General features: G+C 49.7%; 7 protein-coding genes across 7 annotated transcripts; 4 read left to right on the top strand and 3 right to left on the bottom strand.

Moving 5' to 3' along the window:
• The first annotated feature begins 819 nt into the window (after positions 1-819).
• On the top strand, positions 820-2,199 carry FVEG_10808 (hypothetical protein). Its single transcript, XM_018899979.1, has 2 exons — positions 820-1,582; positions 1,634-2,199. The coding sequence occupies exons 1-2, from the start codon at positions 886-888 to the stop codon at positions 2,026-2,028; spliced, it is 1,092 nt and encodes a 363-aa protein (XP_018758158.1). The 5' UTR covers positions 820-885; the 3' UTR covers positions 2,029-2,199.
• A 737-nt stretch (positions 2,200-2,936) lies between these two features.
• Positions 2,937-9,387, top strand: FVEG_16891 (hypothetical protein). The gene is made up of 3 exons (XM_018906128.1): positions 2,937-4,387; positions 4,442-6,035; positions 6,088-9,387. The coding sequence occupies exons 1-3, from the start codon at positions 3,164-3,166 to the stop codon at positions 8,991-8,993; spliced, it is 5,724 nt and encodes a 1,907-aa protein (XP_018758159.1). The 5' UTR covers positions 2,937-3,163; the 3' UTR covers positions 8,994-9,387.
• FVEG_10812 (hypothetical protein) lies at positions 9,154-10,312 on the bottom strand. The gene is made up of 2 exons (XM_018899980.1): positions 9,754-10,312; positions 9,154-9,693 (listed from the first exon to the last, which is right to left on the bottom strand). Exons 1-2 carry the CDS (start codon positions 10,254-10,256, stop codon positions 9,342-9,344), a joined length of 855 nt encoding a protein of 284 aa, XP_018758160.1. The 5' UTR covers positions 10,257-10,312; the 3' UTR covers positions 9,154-9,341.
• Positions 10,313-11,094: 782 nt separating this feature from the next.
• FVEG_10813 (CMGC/CDK/CDC2 protein kinase) lies at positions 11,095-12,890 on the top strand. Its single transcript, XM_018899981.1, has 4 exons — positions 11,095-11,452; positions 11,502-12,177; positions 12,228-12,446; positions 12,501-12,890. The coding sequence occupies exons 1-4, from the start codon at positions 11,416-11,418 to the stop codon at positions 12,511-12,513; spliced, it is 945 nt and encodes a 314-aa protein (XP_018758161.1). The 5' UTR covers positions 11,095-11,415; the 3' UTR covers positions 12,514-12,890.
• Positions 12,887-14,157, bottom strand: FVEG_10814 (hypothetical protein; the record flags this gene model as incomplete). Its single annotated transcript, XM_018899982.1, has 3 exons — positions 12,887-13,673; positions 13,721-13,803; positions 13,891-14,157. The coding sequence occupies 3 exons, from the start codon at positions 14,155-14,157 to the stop codon at positions 12,887-12,889; spliced, it is 1,137 nt and encodes a 378-aa protein (XP_018758162.1).
• A 1,076-nt stretch (positions 14,158-15,233) lies between these two features.
• FVEG_10815 (hypothetical protein) lies at positions 15,234-16,291 on the top strand. The gene is made up of 2 exons (XM_018899983.1): positions 15,234-15,387; positions 15,440-16,291. The coding sequence occupies exons 1-2, from the start codon at positions 15,384-15,386 to the stop codon at positions 16,216-16,218; spliced, it is 783 nt and encodes a 260-aa protein (XP_018758163.1). The 5' UTR covers positions 15,234-15,383; the 3' UTR covers positions 16,219-16,291.
• Positions 16,292-16,320: 29 nt separating this feature from the next.
• FVEG_10816 (fructose-1,6-bisphosphatase) lies at positions 16,321-17,316 on the bottom strand (the record flags this gene model as incomplete). Its single annotated transcript, XM_018899984.1, has 1 exon — positions 16,321-17,316. The coding sequence occupies one exon, from the start codon at positions 17,314-17,316 to the stop codon at positions 16,321-16,323; it is 996 nt and encodes a 331-aa protein (XP_018758164.1).
• Between the last annotated feature and the right edge of the window lie 470 nt (positions 17,317-17,786).

Here is a 17,786-nt window from a genome sequence, read left to right as displayed (position 1 = left end):
AGAGAATTAGCCAAAGTCCCTCCTTTCTGTGGATGAAGCGGTTACACGGATCGGATAACCCGGAGCTGAATGATCCTGTGGTCAACGAAGACTCACGCGAGTATGGCCATCTGGAAACAACATGATAGTGGCATACATTATCAAGCAATCGTTGCTCGGCTTGCTAGCCTATCAGGGCGTGGGGCAGACCACGTTGACATTCAATCGCTGCCAGTCATTCTCTACTCGTTCGTTACTCGTATGTGATGAGAAGAGCATTGCAAATCACCAAATGCCCAAATATGGTGGGTTATCCAGGCACTCATATTTAGTGTACGGTATGAGAAGATGCTTGAGGACAGCATTCATGAATGATGGTCGGGCGGATAAAGCCATTGAACTGGTGCTGGGTCACTGGAGGCAACAGCCTCGCATTGGAACAACACAGATCAAGCGCTCCTCATTACTTTGTCGTCAGGTCTTTTGTTGTCACTTGATATTAATGCTAGCCAAGATTAGAAACTATGAGATGCAACCAGACTTTTCGCTAGGGTTTTGCGTGAGGTCTTGTCTACCCCAAAGCATTCATTTAATCCAGGCCGAAAGGGCCGAGCCGCAAGCGATGGATCCAACAGAAATACTGTGTAAGTGAGAATGCTAGATGCGTTATAATAGATTCTCAAATATCAGCGGCATTTCGGTATTATGGCCGGCGGTCGTCGGTATTGTGCGACTCCAAACCCCACCTCGATTGGTCTAGCGGCTGATGTTGGATGCTCATTCATCACTTACTCCAACTTGATCAGATGACGCAGCCATGTTGCATACCAACCAAGCCTCAGCTTCCCCTCAATCAATGAAAATCTACCAGTTACAAATCACAACAAAACAATCCCATAATCCAAAATGAAGCCGTCGCCGTTTACCTTTGACCCTCGTGCCGATACTCTACTCATTCTGCATAACCCCAACGCGCATCTACAAGAGGAAAATGAGGTCCAAGTGGACTCGGAGCCGGAGTATGAACGGCTTGGGTCCGATGAGGCGGGGTTGATGGAAACAACAAAGGCACGACGCGACTCACCGATGACTTTGGATAACGACCAGAGTTATCCGAGAGGTTCATTAGAAGAGGGCGGGTCTACGCAGGTCGAATTCCGGGTTTCGTCGAGACATCTGAGTCTTGTCTCACCGGTTTTCCGGGCGATGCTGGAAAGCCAATTCAAAGAGTCTCGGCTAAATGATCAAGGACTCTATGAGCTCCAGGCTAGCGAATGGGATGCCGAGGCACTCGTGATCTTGCTCGACATCATCCACGGTCACCATCGCGAGGTCCCGAAACGGATATCAGTGGAGACGCTCTCGCACATAGCAATTATTGTCGATTACTACGGGTGTCACGAGATCATGGAGCTGGTCTTTGCTGCTTGGGTAAGCTATCTCGGACCGCCGGAAGAGTTCGTCAAGCAAGATCCCATGCGATGGCTGTTTATTTCTTGGGTTTTCAGACAAGAATCATTATTTACAACCGCGACGAAGATGCTGCTCTTATATGACAATGGCAAATACGTGGTTGACCTACCAATACCCCAGCCAATATTAGGTAACGACGCGCTACACCTCTTCTTTATAGGGAAGACTAATCAATTTCTAGACAAAATTGATGACAATCGTCAATTCGTTCTCAATACTCTCTTCGGCCATCTCTACAATCTCCAGCAAGATCTCCTCGAAGGGAAAGCCGGCTGCTCAGAAACATGCGCCAGTATGCTTCTGGGCTCACTGATGAAGCAGATGCGAACAAGAGGCCTCACGCCTGTTAGGCCATCAATGCCCTTTGATGGATGGAGAGTCGAAGATGCGCGCGATATGATTCTTGGCTTCGCGGCGCGACCTTGGCGCGTGCCTGGAAGGTCTACGGATCATCCTTGTACGTTGAACAAGTTCCTGTTTTCACGCGTCAGCTTGACGCTTGCGCATGCGAAAGGGCTTGAGTTGAAAGATTTTGAAGGGAGTCCTTGTGCATTGTTTCAATCTATGAGCTCATAGTAGCTCAAGTATACGTACCTCACGCACGTGCGCTTGATAGATTGTTCATCAATGTCTGAGCATGTGGTCAGCGTGTATCTCATAGCCTACTTGAAGTTAGTCATTGCTACGATACGCCTAACTACGTGTCAGAGAGTAGTATTACTCATAACACCGACATATTGGAGCAACAATGTTGCAGTTTTGAATCATTTCGTGAAAAGAAAGTACTTATGATATAAGCTTAGTCTGAAAATATTACCCATTAACAGCTGAGACAGCCTACATGAATTCAGTAAATATATATATATAATAAAAGAAAAGCTAACTAAAAGTCTAAAAGTTTCTTTATATAGCTCCTTTTGGTTAAATATAATATAATTAGGGAATAATTTTATACTAGCTATAGGGTATTCAAGGCTCTGGCACGTGTGAGACAACGAGGAGACAACAAGCGGGGCTATCGGGATCTTTAACGCGGCTTACCTTCTAACCGAGTTTTGGCCCCAGCTCAGGGGCTAAGCTATTCCCAATCTGCTTAGTCTGACCGGGTCCAGAGATGCTGAGCTACGGTAGCCGGGATCTTCCGCCATGGAATTGGAATGAGGCTACAGGTTCGTCTCGTATGTTTATACCCCGCAACCCGTGGAACTCAGGATTTGTCATGAGATTTGACTGCTTTTCGTGTTTTCCTGATGATTTGAAGCGTTTTTGCTTGACGATGAGCGCTATCGAGAGACTATTTGCCTAAGGCATCAGTAAATTGTTTTGCTTTTTAGTTGCCGAGATTGGAACTCCATATTTAAGAGCTATGACCTAAGAAGGTATGTTTGCATTTCGTTACAGCTGAGCTTCCAGGCCCAATGAGATGAGAAGCCTATATCTAGTCCCATATAGGACTAGATCCTACCGCCACTAGCCCCCTTACCTGCAATTTTCTGGCCCGAGCTGCAATCGTCAGCGCAGCAGATACAGATTGCAACTCTCCAAGTTCAATGAATCAATCAACAACAATCTCACTCTCCTTGCGCCCACTCGACGACACTCTGTGAGCCTTATCAAGTGATAGGCGCGCAGGCAGCAACCACTACCCGAGGACTCAGCGCACTCTAAGCATGCTGATGCGATAAAGCGACCGACAGAGGAGTCAGCCAAAATGGCAGGCCAGGAGCCTCTGCGACAGTTTCGGGATGTCAAAGATGCCGTCTATCGCTATGACGCCGTTTTCGCGGCAATCAAATCGCCAACTGAGATTTATGAGGACAAGTTGAGATCGATCCAAGATCGCATCGCGCAAATATGGTCCGAATTACCGTCGGCGCCACCGGACCAAATGTCCAGGCTTCAGGAAAACCTGATTGAGCTGGGCGGCCAGAAGAAGGAACTGGAAATCGACCAAAAGAACAATATTGAGCACTATGAGAGAGTTCACGCGCACAAGATCCGGCAAACCATGGACTCGTTCCGCGACCATCTCTTTCAACTCATGGGACCATCCAGCGGCCAGTCTCAATTTCAGATGACGCCTGACACTACACGGCTTGGGACTGATCGAGTTGAGAGCGCGCCCGTTGAACCCGAGTTTGCTGAGCCAGCACCTATTGTTCATATTTCTGCAGATGATGAGATGGACGATGGACCAATGTTTGATGATAGCCTGATGGATGACACCATAGATGACACCATGGAAGACGGTGCTGATCACGAACCTGCGCAAGACATCTTACCCCAGGAGGACAGTGTGATGCAAGAACCTCTTGAGACTGAACCCCACAACGAAGAACCCCTAGAAGAGCCGCCTCCAGAAAACCCAACAGCAGACGAACCTTTCGAAGCGGTTCCTACCAATGGGGAACCTGCCCAAGATGAAACTGCTGGAGATGAAACCGTTGAGGAACCGGCAGAGGAAGAGACTATGGAGACGGTGCCCGCCGACAGGGAAGCTGGCGCGGACAGCACTGTAGAGCCTGATGGCGACCAAGCTGCAGAAGCAGAAGCAGAAGCAGAACCAGTCGAGCGAGAACCTGTCGATGATAAGCCTATCGCAAGCAGGATTCGAAAGCCTCGCAATCAAATAAAGGCATCGAGCCGAGATATTGCTGCTCGCGAAGATATTTCTGCTCGCCATGCCAGATATACCTTCAGTCCATCACCGAGTCCGGCCGCAGAAACCATCACAGTACAAGCGGACGAGTCTGATGATGAGTCTGATGACGAGGAAGAAGTAGAAGGGGAGGACGAAGAAGAGGATGAAGGAGAGGATGAAAATGAGGACGAAGACGAGGACGAATCGTCAGAAGAAGAGGATGAGGTATCTGAAGCCGAATTCTCTGAACCTGAAGAAGCTCCCCCGTCACCACGACAAACGAGATCAAGAGGAGTAAGATGATTCACCTCCAGGTTTGTTTGATATGTTACTTACCAACCTTGTCAGACCAAACGCAAGGGAAACTTCTCGAGCCCGGTGGCGACAACCAAACGCCAGAAGTCCGAACGAGCATCTTCTACCAACAAAGAGACACAAAAGGACGCACCAACAACAGAGCCAACACGACGCCAGACGCGACTAAGTCAGCGACATCAGGACACGACAGGCACTGACGAATTCAAGGGGATTACCGACCCAAAATGCGGAAAGGTCTATTTGACATACTGGGACAAGACCAAAGAATGGCTTGCTGTCCTCATTCTGCCTATGGGCAGTTTCGACAAGATCGGAATTCCTGGATCTATCGAAACTTGCGGCTTGGCAGATTCCCTTCCACCTTGTTACCAGTATGATAAAGTGTCCGGAGAATACAAATGGGCCAAACCTTATGAGACTGGGAACCGTCTCGTCAACGAACGCATGTTTCCAGTCATGTACTTTGATGGTCGAGACTTTCCTAACAGGAGTGCCATCGACTGGATTGACGCAAAGGACTTGCGGAGATTCTGCCCAAAGCTCAACAATGATCTTCTTCCTCACATCAAAGAGGTCGACAAATATATAAAGGCTGACCCGGCCAGAACAGCTTTGCAGGAAGATGACGAAGATGGCGAGGGAGTGCTGCAAAAAGGGGCAACTGAGTCCCAAGCACCGAATCCAAAAGAACCGAAGTCGAAGAAAAAGAGCAAGTCGAGTGAAAACAAGACTTCAAAATCCAGCAAGGCCAAGACAAATTCAAAGAAGCAGGCCCCAGCAACAGATGCACCAACAGAAGCCCCAACAGATACAGCACCAGATACAGAGGTTCCCAAGGTAATCCCTACGCCGGAACAAACGGCAGCACACAGGGCAGCAGCACTGAAGCCTCAAGTTCTGAGGATGATTGGCCACCATAATACCTCGGGCATATCAAAACCTAACCAGGCCGCAACCTCGAAGCCAGCAACGCCGGCGCCTGCGAAATCAAACGAGAAAGACCCAAATGGTCGGCCTGCATCGAAACCACCGTCTCATAAGCCAGCAGGGCCGAAGTCATCAAGCTCAAAGCCAGGAGCGGCGAATCCTGCAAGACCGGCGGGGAAAGGTCCTAATCAGCATGCATCACCAGCACAAAGATCGTCGGGTTCGAAGACCCCGGCTGCTTCAGATCCCAGACCAAAGCCCACAAGACCTGCAGAAAAAGAATCAAACCAGCCTCCCCTGAAGCCATCAGCAGCAAAGCCAGCAACAGCGAGACTAGCCGAGAAGAGCGCAAGCCAGTCTACCCGAAAGCCAACAGTAGCAAGAGCCGCGTCGAAACCAACTGAGAAAGAATCAAATCAGACTGCAGCAGGTCCATCAGCACCGAGACCTGCCGAGAATCGTCAAACCAATCAGGTCCAGACAAGAGCCAAGCCAACGGGTCCGCGGCCAACAGTAACGAGGGCAGCATCAGGGACACCTGTCGAGAAGGAGCCTAGCCAGCCCGTCTCAAAGCCGGCGGCACCAAAGCCAACAGCGCCGAGGCCAGCTGAGAAGGAATCAAATCCACCTCCGCCTAAGCCAACTGGACAGCGCCCGAACAAGCCTGCTCAGAGCAAGCCTCAGGCACCTGTAACTGGTATGACTACTCGCCGCATGCAAACTCGGAACTTAGAGCTAATGAGCCCCAGCGGAACCTGAAGTTCCTCCTCCAGCCTCCGATGAAATTCAAACGGAATTTGAGACGGCGGTATTTGAGCCTCAGGATGATGAGCCTGCTCCAGTTCTGGAAGAGGACTCTCCAGCTGCCCCTGTCCAGCAACAAGCAGCTCCTGTTCAACAGCAGACTGCTCCTATTCAGCAACCAGCTCCTCCTGTCCAGCAACGAGCTACTCCTGTTCAGCAACAGGCTCCCCACACCAGTGCTGACCCTCCGCCTCCGCCTCCACCTCCAGTTCCAAGAGCACCATCAGCGCCGCCAAGGCCTCAGTCAGTTCCGCACCCCAGTAACGTCTCTCGTCCCTTGCCAGCACCTTCGCCAGTGCCAAGGCCTGCAAGTACCAGGAATCCGCCACGGCCACTACCTGGTGAAGATGTCAAGGAGGAGAAAAAACCCATCATCGTTATTGACATTTCGGATGACGACTCAGACGCTGAAAACAATGCCGCTGCTGCACGCACCTTGTCACAGCGGGCTTCCCGAGCTCAAGTTATTCAACAGTTGACTGCCGCTCTCGCAGCTGACTTTACCGATAGCCAGCAACGAACGACAGCAGCCCAACGTACTGACGCGGATCGCCTCGCGGCGGTTGACATCGCGCTGGCGGCACTGAGGCGGGATGAACCATTGAATACGTCGGCTGGACAGGCGTGGGATCGGAGATCTCATGATGCGACACACAGGCCTGCGCAAGGGGATGTAGAGAGAACAGGTGCAGCAATCTACACCTCAGTTGTGACAAACCCGCCTCTGCCAGATCAGCACCAAGCACAAGTGGCAAACCCGAACCGGAACTTCGGTAGGCAGCTTGGCTCTGGATCACTCCCAATCCCACCGACACAGCCGTTGCCAGGACCCATGGAGATCGATAACTATGCGTCACACCCTCAATACAGCGCAGGGCCGAGTCCAATAAGCCAAGCATATCGCCAGCCTCCTCCTGACCAGTATGCACATCTGCAGCAGCCCCAGCCACGACAAGGGCAGGTTTTTCAACAACAGCTCCTGACAGAGTACACGAATGCTACACCTAGTCACCCAGAAAACTCATCTCGGCGGGCAAGTTATGATCAGACAGCACGGATACCCGAACCTCCTCCCACGACTCAGTACTGGCATACGCAAGGGCGATTACAGCAGACAGGCGATCCCCAACAGTCACATCAGAATCAATATCAGCCAAGCCAAGCGTATGCTTCCCCCATGTCCACTACATCTTCAATTCACTATCCGCGACCTGATTCTCAACAACAATATCCGTCTCACCAGGCGGCTCCCTCACAATATCAGAATACGCAGTACCAAACGCAACAGTCGCCAGCGCAGTCATATAACCAGTCGCCGCAAGCTTATCAACAGCAGCCTGTGGTGCAACATCAACAGCCACAACCCGCCCAACAATATCATACCGCCCCTCAGCCAGCCCCGACGCAGCAGGACACGCTGGCACAAATTCTGCCAGTTGAGAGACCTACTCAACGCACTCCTTCTCTGGCACACTTGATGCACAGACATATGCATGAATCTCCTCACAGCAATCGTAATCAGGTGCTGCCGCCACCTTCGCAGGCTTCTCCCCCCATTCCTTCCGCCCAAGCTCACAACCAGACATCACATACATCTAGTCCATCCTTTACTAGCCCGTATTCCGCCCCTATAACACAGCCTTCACCACAAGCGGGTCAGTTACCAAGTGTACCAACAGTCCCCTCACAGCAAACGACGACTCTCCGTACCAGCCACGAGTGGCCAACCGCATATCAAAACAACCAAGTACAGGCACAGCAGGCCGGGGCATCTGCTGAACGGCCTTCGTCGTCTCATTATCAATCCGCACCCTCAAGCCACTCTCGGTCAGCCTCTGGCCACAGGCAAAACGAGCAGCGGCCTCCCGACCAACCAGCAACTCATAGCGCATCTCAATCTTACTCATCGCCACACTGGAACCAACAATCATCAAGCCAAGCCTCGAATCTTCCTCCTCCTCGGCCACTCGCGGACATCGATCAGCAATTCCAAGATCCGAACCTACTGCCACCTTTAGTGTCGAGTAACAGGTCACAAGAACGACCATACCAGTCTTCTTATAACCCCTACTCCACCATTGCTAGCAGTCCGCAACGCCATGAACCATCTACAGCTGGAGTACACCCACCTCAACTTCCTCAACCCCGGCAAGGAGGTGCCGGTTCGCCACCGGGTTTCTCTCAACAACAACCTCATCAACCAGCATCAGGAGCAGCCTATCATCCAGCGCCACTGCAGCAATTTGAACCAGCTGCTGGACCCGGGCCCTCGCCGATACAATCAGTAGCAAGCCCTCATGAACAACGGGCCTTACCTCCCCGGCCAGAGTCTTCAGCACCTCCGGCATCACAGTCATCCGCGCCAACAGCTCCTAATCAACAAGCTGAGGCTGAGTCTCGTTCGCCCCGTGGTAAGCGAGACAAGCGCGACAAGCTAAACTCAGAGCCGCCGGGGAATACTCAGCAATCGGAGCCTGCCAGCACTGAAGCCAACAAATTTCACCCATGGGTCCAAGTTGATCTCAACCTACCCCAAGACCCTCCCGACTGGGGTGACTCAATGCCATTCGATCTTGTAGAGTTCATTTCTGAGTGGGAGCGCCTTCGTTCCCTACGCCAAGGTCTGGCAGGGCTACGAAACCACAAGGGCGGCCTCGAATGCTTGTTCTGCAATGGCCCCGAACGGGTGCCTTACGTCTATGACCGCAAGAACTATTTCGAGAAGCATCTCTTGCATCACTGGCAGAGGGTGAAGAAGCTTCATCCCGAGGGGCCAGATCCTACCCCACGCCCTGTACAGCGGAAACAGCAGTACGTTTCTAGGGATGGCACTGCGAACCTCAATCTTTGATCTGGAAAATAATAAATAGGGAGGGATTCTGTGAGGTGTATTGGATTTAATGAGGCGTTAAATGTCGAGGATGCATTTTGGTGTTGAATAGGAGGATGCACAAGAGTAGTCTACTGCAGAGCTACCATCACTTTTGTGCCATAGTATTTGGATAGGCATAGGCTGACTGATGGATTGGATATATGATTGAATTATTTACACATGGAATGTTATTTGCTTAAGTCATAGCGAGGTAAAAGCTATCAAGCTTAGGGAAACGCGCATCGTCACAAGATGCCGAACGTATCGAATGCCTCATAGACACAGATCAAAGGAACGTTTAGTTCGTTTAGTCCCTTGTAGTCTCAATCACGCACCGCAACGACGAGTGAGACTGACATCATCAACACGCATGTAAGCATACCGGAATCCGCCTTCGCACTGGATCTCGAAACGCAATTCCCCAGCATCATCGGAGTTCTGTGGCGTCAAGACCTCGCTAACTCGCTGCCATGTGAACGGGCCATTTCCATCGAAGTTACTGCTATCCCCCATCTTTTTTCCGTTGACGAATGTGGTAGCATAGCAGCGGAATTCAAAGTTATTGATCGCATAATTGCCCATGGCGATGTAGTAGACCAACTCGTATTCATAGTCTCCCAACGCAGGGAGAGCTTGAGAGAACATGGTGGATGGACTGTCCGAAGTGACGTAACTCGATCTAGTTCAAGGCCTGTCAGTATAGTTTATAGACGGACCGTGACAGAAAAAGGTAGCTTACAGGAGGTTGGAGGGGGAACGCGGCTGCACTGTATCGACGGTGACACTGCTGTCAAAGTCCCATGGCCAAGCATCGCTGTTATCATCGAAGCTGGGGTTGTAAAGGACCTGCTCTTCAATGCAAGGACCTGGCCCAACGGGACCAGCAGTGGTGGTGGTAGACTGCTGGGGAGTTTCTTCGGTGATAGTAGTAGTCAAGAAAGTGGCGATAGATCCGGCCTTCGTAGTGTCCGTAGCGCTCTCGGTAATGGTAGTGTCGATAGCATCCGTGGTAGCAGTAGTGCCAGTGGCAGCGTCGGTGATTGTGGTCTCGAAAGTACCAGTAGTCTCAGTCACCTCGGCAGTGATTGTAAACGAGGAAGTCTCGTGGGAAGCCGTAGTTGTAGTCGTCTCGACAAGAACTGTAGACGACAGGGAGAGTGAAGAAACAGGCTTGCAAGGTCCAGCGCTAACACCACTAAAAGCAAGAGCAGCAGCCAGAATTGCGGCCAATTGACGAGCCATGATGAAACGGTAGCGAATGGACAGTGCAAAGTGAGCACAAAATGAAAGATCGATCAATTGAGTCAGGTACCCAGGAATGCATCAAAACGAGGTGACGAGGGACTGGGCTCCTCATAACCTAAATTTACGGTTATTTTCCATTAGGGGGAAATATGCTAAAGTCGTTGACTTGCGCGCCACAGGTGAAATATTTGTTTTGGCGCCCACTACAGGCAATAGTTTAGTGGGTTATGATGAGCGTTACAGGGATTGAGTCACTGCTGTGGAAGCCAACACAGCGCTAAACATGCACTAACAGCGATAATTCAGCGAGTTGATGAATTGATCAAATGACAAACCGCCAGATGCACCTCTCAGTTGCTCAGGTTTGGTTTAGCTTCTTGACCTCAGGTCCCTTGAGCATGGATCGTGCTGTATCTTATCTCATTGACTATTGCGAGCATTATGAGATTATTTATTTCTGACAGCCAAAACACCAACTGATCAGTTTGGTGCACGGTCGACGATTTACTGATTGATATTGCCTTACTGCGACGCTGGTTGCGTTGTTAATTCGCCCTCGTTTATTTGGGTGGACGAGATTTCACTCATCGCCACTCCAGGGATGAACAAGCCAGCATTGAGGGTAAGGGCTTTGGCCCTTAGATCGAGCGGCCAATGAGGAGCATGAACAGTCAAGTATGTGCGCAAAGAACAGATCCAACAGTGGTAATATTAATGAGATAAAAGAAAGACAGTTGAATGAAAACACCAGGACCACCTGTGAAACGATCCATCGACAGTGAGTGATTCACAGTGAGTTGAGTGAGTTGGTGCGGAGACACGACAAACAGAAAGACGCGTTGCGTTAGTTGTCCCCGCAACAAAAAGAAAAAAACAGAGCCAAACGCGTCGGGAGGAAAATGATCCGTCAATGCATCGAATTTTCAATTGACGAGGGACACAAAACAAACAGAAGAGGCCAGACAAGGGAACAGCGACGTCGCAAGAACGGAACATAGCGAGTAATCTCATAGATTAACGAGCACTTTATCGCATACGACATAAATCCACCGCGACAAACTCTATTCTCGCTATCGAAAGCCTCATCTCCTCATCCCCTCACCACGCCCACCAGCATCTACGTATCTCATCTCAACATACCCCACCAAAACCCAACATGGATAACTATCAGAGAATAGAAAAAGTCGGCGAAGGTCTGAACATCCACATCATGGCTGATACACATTTACTGATCTTTCTCAGGTACTTATGGTGTTGTCTACAAAGCCCGCGATCTCAGCCACAATGGCCGCATCGTCGCCCTCAAAAAGATCCGTCTCGAGACCGAAGACGAGGGCGTTCCCAGCACCGCCATCCGCGAGATTTCCGTCCTGAGAGAACTTAACCACCCAAACGTCGTCAGCCTCCTGAATATTGTTCACGCCGACGGCCACAAGCTCTACCTCGTCATGGAATTCCTCGACCTTGATCTTAAAAAGTACATGGACTCGCTCCCCGTCACTGACGGCGGTCGTGGAAAGCCTCTGCCCACTGGAACTGCCACTACCGTGCGAAACCTGGGAATGGATGGGAAGGTGGTGCAGAAGTTTATGCTGGATCTGGTCCAGGGCATCAAATATTGTCACTCGCGTCGCATATTGCATCGCGACTTGAAGCCGCAGAACTTGCTCATCGATAAGGATGGAAATCTCAAACTGGCTGATTTTGGTTTGGCGAGAGCATTTGGTGTTCCTTTGAGAAGTTATACCCATGAGGTTGTCACGTTGTGGTATCGCGCGCCCGAGGTCTTGCTTGGTGGACGGCAGTATTCGACTGGCGTTGATATGTGGTCTGTCGGTACCATCTTCGCTGAGATGTGCTCCCGAAAACCCCTTTTCCCTGGTGATTCAGAAATTGACGAGATCTTCAAGATCTTCCGGTGAGTCAGCCCCGGCATAGATCCTCGAGGACGAGTACTAATCTTGGCAGAACCCTCGGAACACCTGACGAAGACGCCTGGCCTGGTGTCACCACTTACCCAGATTTCAAGCCATCTTTCCCCAAGTGGCAGCGGGATTTCTCTACTCCTCTTTGCCCGAATCTGGATGAGGCTGGTCTAGAGCTACTTGACTATATGCTGATCTGCGATCCTGTAACTCGCATTTCTGCCAAGGCAGCCCTGAACCATCCTTACTTTGATGAGATTCTGTGAGTAATTCTACCAGGTATAACGCGCATATCGCTGACATGTAATTACCGCAGGGGCCGTAATTGATTCACTCCTGCACTGAATCGTGACGTGAAAGGATATTATGGACGGAACATTGTAGAATACGACCAAAGAAATGCATGACAACGGTATCATCGGGGGCATGAATACGAAAACAGGATGAACTTAATGAAGATTACATGAAGGAGGTAACTGCAGATGATAGATGGCATAAGTATGGGAGGTCAAAATTGTAAACTGTATTTGTCTTTGCTGCATGGTTCCTCCCTTGATACCATTCTAACCAAGGCGTGATCAACTAAAACTTGAGGTCTCACGTTTGTTTTCTTAACGGGCAGAGTCAAGGAAAGGCGACACGAAGAAGTGTCACTGAATATATGTATGCCAAGAATCATGTACAAACTTTCAATGTCACTCCTCAGACCTTCGCCTTGGTGGTAGCACCAATAGCAGCTCCAGAAGCAGGAATCAAGAAATCACTGGTCTTTACACGTCCATCAGTTCCACGAGCACCCTTGAGCGTGGATGCATCAGTGCTCTTGAAAGAAGCATCATTCCAGGTGTCCTTGCTATCCCACGAGTTTCCAGACGCAGAAACCTTGCTGTTCAAGCTAACCTGATCACCAGTGTTGCTGGCAGCAACGTTCTTGGTAACCTTGGACGAAGAGCTGCGTAGGTTAAAACCGTTGTCACCGTTCTTCCAAGCAGTGTTCCGGTCAAAGGTTAGAGAGCCGGGGTTTCCGTTATCGATGAAACCCTTCTTGGCGTTCTGGAAGGCGATGCAGTTCTTGACGATGTGGTTTGCAGGAGGGTTGTTGGTGATGCCGAGCTTGAAGCCGTTGCCATCACCCTCGAAGGGCGTGAAACCCCAGCGATTGAAACCGTTACCCCATGCGTATACTTCGTCGAGCGTGACAGGAGAGCCAAACATGTACAGGTCCAGACCATCGTCGACGTTTTCCCAAAGCCGGGCATTGCGGAGGACGTTGCCCTCACCCGAACCCTCCTTACAAGCGAAGCCGTCAGCACTCTCACCATTCTTGCGAGGGTCACGGTTACGGTAGGAGTCGAGGTTTATGACTTGGTTGTTGGAGGAAGCGCCCTCGAGCTGGAAGCCTGTCTCGTAGTTGTCATGGGTTGAGAGACCTTCGTAGTAATTGTTGGATGCGTCTCTGGCGTATATGCCGTATGGGCCGTTTATGATTCTGTGAAATATGAATTTAAGAGTGTTCGAGGCTAGAGTTGAACTTACTCGAGATTATAGAAGGACCACCACTCAGCATTCTGGATATGGAAGACACCACGCTCAGCATTGGGGAGTGACTCGCCAACAGCCTTTGGTGTACTATATCATGTTAGTCTCGCCATAACATATGCTGAAGCTGTCACTCATCCTGGCATATTCTCTCCATCAATGATCACCTTCTCATTCTGATAAGGCTTCACAGTAATGGGGCTTCCCTTTGCACCACTGGTCTTGACCTGAATGTTCTTTGAGGGAGCATAGGTACCCTTCCTCAAGTAAATGAAGTCGCCAGCCTTGGCAGTATCAATGGCAGATTGGATCGATCCATATGGTGCAGCAAGCGTACCAGAGCCAGTACCAGTAGGAGACACAAAGATATCCTTAGCGTTGGCACCAGCCAGGAAGGCTAGGACAATTGTGGGGGTAAGCTTAATAACAACCATATTTGCGAGATCCAATGATCAAAATGCTGTGACAATTCTTCATTATCGATGGAATTGTCTATTATTTTATGTATAAGAAGTGCACTATACGCAATTTCCTAGATGGGGCGTACGGATTGGTCCACTCCGAAGGGGACGACGAGGTTGAGGATGAGGGGTATTTCCACCAATGAAACGATATTACCCCTTTCAGAAGATCGCTGTTTCACTGGTGGACATCATCTCATGGATGGTCCAAAGGAAGTATTTGGGGGCATCTTGGAAATTGGGGGATCCAATGTTGCACATTTGCTCCTTGATGAAGTCAGTAAACTGATGATTCGGGGCGAAATAGGCCGAAACGGGGTGATCATATGTTCAGGATTGTCCTCTGCCCAATCGCTCGACTCTCTATACTCGTATATTCGTAAAGCTACCTTGACCGACAGTTTACTGAAAGCATAGTGCAATCCTAGTCAATACTCCTCGGAGCAAGCTAGTAGGGGATATCAACTTGTTACGGGTAGCCCAGCCCCTTGTTAGTCTTGTGAGCATTCATGCCGCTTTCGTCAAGCCTACTCGCTACTATTATCACGCGCATGCTATCCAGTCTCTATACGACGCTTTTGCGGTCCTTCTTTGCATGTTTCTCCGTCCGTGAACCCGTCGTCCAGTGATTCCTTGAAGCTCACAGCCCGAACTTATAGTTCCTCATTGAATGGTCAAATCAAGAGCGATCAAGGACTTGATAGTATGAAAATAGATAGGTTTGAGAGTCGCGTCTGGAGCCTGAGAATACTGCTTAGTAGAAAGGGCACTCTACTTAGGGATATCACTCATGGCAAATGCAAACAACAGGAAACTCGAATACAAGTCGCGTATATGATGTTGATGGCAAGGCCCGAAGGATATAGGAGACCATATGGCGCTCGTAATTGACGTTACGATTATCGTAGCTTACTTTAGATTCTGGACTGCACCCTCCGTGTTCAGACGGATACCAATACTTTGAGGCGTGAGGCGTACAGTCTTAGTAAGAACCGACGGGTCCAGACCGTGATTGGCTTCTGCCTCGTGAGCCTGTAGCGTCATCATTACCCAACTTCATCTGTTCTACTAAGCACTTGGGAATAGTGCCAAAACTAGAAAGAAGTATAAGAAGCACGGTTCCAGGACGTCCTTTTCTCGAAAGTTCATCGTGAGTCAAGAGTGGATATACTTCAAGATACAAACAACTTTCATACGAAATGGGTGAGTTGAGATACCCCTCATCTGATGTCACGTCTGACATACCCATTCATAGCCAATAACCAAAGCCTCAGTTACGGCGTCGGCAAGATCGACGCGGAAGGGGCCTTCACTGCCGAAATCAAGATTGCTCCCCGTGTCGGACTTGAAGACATATGGCAGGGTCAATATGGCGGCGCTCAAGTGATGGGAAAGCGCCCAGGCATGTACATCAAGTACCTCCCTACGAAGTATCATCCTGTCAACGGTGATATGCTGACTGGAGGCTGCTATCTCTTCGACACGCTCGAAAATGCAAAAGGCTTCGAGGATTGGACCACAAACGACTTCGAAGTGGGAGAGCCAAAGACGACCTATTGGAAACAGCCTTTGTTCAAACATGTCGACTCTTTTGTTTGGAACGTCATTGGGGCGCACAACTTCACTCCAGTTGAAGAGCATGGCATCGGGCGTTTCCAGCGCTGGACTTACCACCATGTTGGTGTTGAAGCCATCTTGAAGCAGCTGTATCCTGTCCTCAAAGATGCAGCCGAGAGAAGAGGAGCAGGCTCATTTTGGCTCTTGCACCGGCCAGAGGATAAAATGATTGGTGTTCACATGTCGTTCCCTAAGCCAGAAGATGGCGACCACGAGGCAATGCTTGAAGAGGTCGAGGATATTGCGCGCGAAGGATCTGTTGCGGATGTCTTACCTGATGCGCTAGAGGTAGAAACGCTACTGGATAGAACGAGCATCTACTACGCTGTTTGGCAGCCTTTGGCGCAGGGAGATGGCGTCAAGGTTACGAGCCCAAACTTTCCGGATATTGCAAAGGCCTCGAATGGAGCAGCTTAAATGTTTCAAATAGGAAGTTCAGGAAATTGATGAATGCTGTCTACTGATTTCATACCGATGTTCAAAAGTGGACCGAACTTTTTTATGCTTTCTATCTGTAAGCTATCCCAACAGTGCCTTTTTCACCTTCTCAACCTCCTCCGAAGTTCCGCAAACCAGTCCAGCTCTATCATCACATCCCTTCAATATAGTATCAAACACTCTGGTACCCGTCTCAGGGTCGATAGCCTGTCCACTCGCGCACTCAACAACGAGCGCTACTGGGAGCAGCTCGTAAAGTCTTCGTAGCTTAGCCTTGCTGGCAGAAGTCACTGGCGAGATGTACACGCCATGACCCTTGACTAAAGCGTGATAGATATCAGGAATAAGACCGCCAGAGTATCGTAGCGTATACTTGTCGGTGATGAAATTTGCCACGAGATTCATGTACTTCTCATTGTCGGCAGCGGCTCGTAGGTTAGCGGGAGCGAAGTAGCGTGTTTTGAAGGGAGGCTCGGCGAGTCGAAGCTCAGGACGAGCGACAACGAACTTTTGGGTGTCGTTGAGGCTGACTTCGAAGCAAACGGGCTTAGATCCTGGAACTCGAAGGGCGACGATGGCGAGGGTCCGTGGACCGAATACTCCAAGAACAGAAGCAATTTGTTTCTCTGTAGGTTGGCCAACTGCTGTCACCCCGTCCCAGACACCAATAATGGTACCCACGGACCAATTAGGCCCGATGATAGAGCTTCCATCAAGAGGATCAAAAGCGACAGTATATTGCTCAACACTGGTATCAACTTGCGTTGTCTCTCCTGCGCGCGCTGGCTTCTCGACAGGGTCCTCTTCGCTGCTAGCAGTTTTGATAGCCGATGATTTTGCAATACTGTCGCGAATAATGTTCTCGGCAAGAACATCAACGTTCAGCTGCTCGTCACCAAAAGCATTCTCTGTGCCGACGATGGAGACATCATATGATCCTCTCAATCCTTTGCCAATATCTGCGATGGCGCTTAAAAGCTGAGGAATGACCGAGTCGCGCAATGATGCTCTGTTTTCTTGGGGTAGCGCTGATTTAAGGAATGGCGCAAGCTCGACCTCGAGTGCTTTTGAAGACATTTTGAAGATGTGATGTTGAAAATGTCAAGTTGAAAATGTCGATCTCGAATTTGAGGTTGCGTCACTGAAAATTGACGCAATTGCACTGTTGTCATGGTCGAGCTTAACCAGAAATAGTTTAGAAAGTCGTTATCGACGGCCCGATTAGCGTTGATAGCGGGCGATAAGGACCCTTCTGGATCTTGACATCACATCATGGCCATGGTGTTTAGCCATTCTGCCTTTATCTCAGCATCGAATGTCTGAGGCAAATGGAAAATTGAAGCAAGATATCTTCTTGCGTGAGTTGTTAGGATGCATGGTTCTTCCCTTTTTGCAATCAGAGTACTTCTTGACTCATCTGCTAAGTGAAATCAACGAAACTCTCGATCCATGAAGCCCAAGAGACTTTCCTGCGCAGGAGGTAGATTGATGTTCTCTCGGTTCTACAATATTCAAAAAATGTCATATGTTGTCTTCATGATTTAAAT

The sequence above is a fragment of the Fusarium verticillioides genome, chromosome 11 (assembly GCF_000149555.1).
Source record: "Fusarium verticillioides 7600 chromosome 11, whole genome shotgun sequence".
In the NCBI taxonomy this organism is placed as follows: Eukaryota; Fungi; Ascomycota; class Sordariomycetes; order Hypocreales; family Nectriaceae; genus Fusarium; species Fusarium verticillioides.
The sequence above is the reverse complement of the archived record's forward strand: the minus strand, read 5'-3'. Positions and strand labels throughout refer to the sequence as shown.

Excerpts from the sequence above, each read along its gene's own strand:
- FVEG_10808 (XM_018899979.1), top strand. The coding sequence starts at position 886 with ATGAAGCCGTCGCCGTTTACCTTTGACCCTCGTGCCGATACTCTACTC. Across the intron at positions 1,583-1,633 it reads AATACCCCAGCCAATATTAG|ACAAAATTGATGACAATCGT; the intron begins GTAACGACGCGC and ends ATCAATTTCTAG.
- FVEG_16891 (XM_018906128.1), top strand. The coding sequence starts at position 3,164 with ATGGCAGGCCAGGAGCCTCTGCGACAGTTTCGGGATGTCAAAGATGCC. Across the intron at positions 4,388-4,441 it reads GACAAACGAGATCAAGAGGA|ACCAAACGCAAGGGAAACTT; the intron begins GTAAGATGATTC and ends CAACCTTGTCAG. Across the intron at positions 6,036-6,087 it reads GCCTCAGGCACCTGTAACTG|CGGAACCTGAAGTTCCTCCT; the intron begins GTATGACTACTC and ends AATGAGCCCCAG.
- FVEG_10812 (XM_018899980.1), bottom strand. The coding sequence starts at position 10,256 with ATGGCTCGTCAATTGGCCGCAATTCTGGCTGCTGCTCTTGCTTTTAGT. Across the intron at positions 9,694-9,753 it reads CGTTCCCCCTCCAACCTCCT|ATCGAGTTACGTCACTTCGG; the intron begins GTAAGCTACCTT and ends GCCTTGAACTAG.
- FVEG_10813 (XM_018899981.1), top strand. The coding sequence starts at position 11,416 with ATGGATAACTATCAGAGAATAGAAAAAGTCGGCGAAG. Across the intron at positions 11,453-11,501 it reads AATAGAAAAAGTCGGCGAAG|GTACTTATGGTGTTGTCTAC; the intron begins GTCTGAACATCC and ends GATCTTTCTCAG. Across the intron at positions 12,178-12,227 it reads GAGATCTTCAAGATCTTCCG|AACCCTCGGAACACCTGACG; the intron begins GTGAGTCAGCCC and ends TAATCTTGGCAG.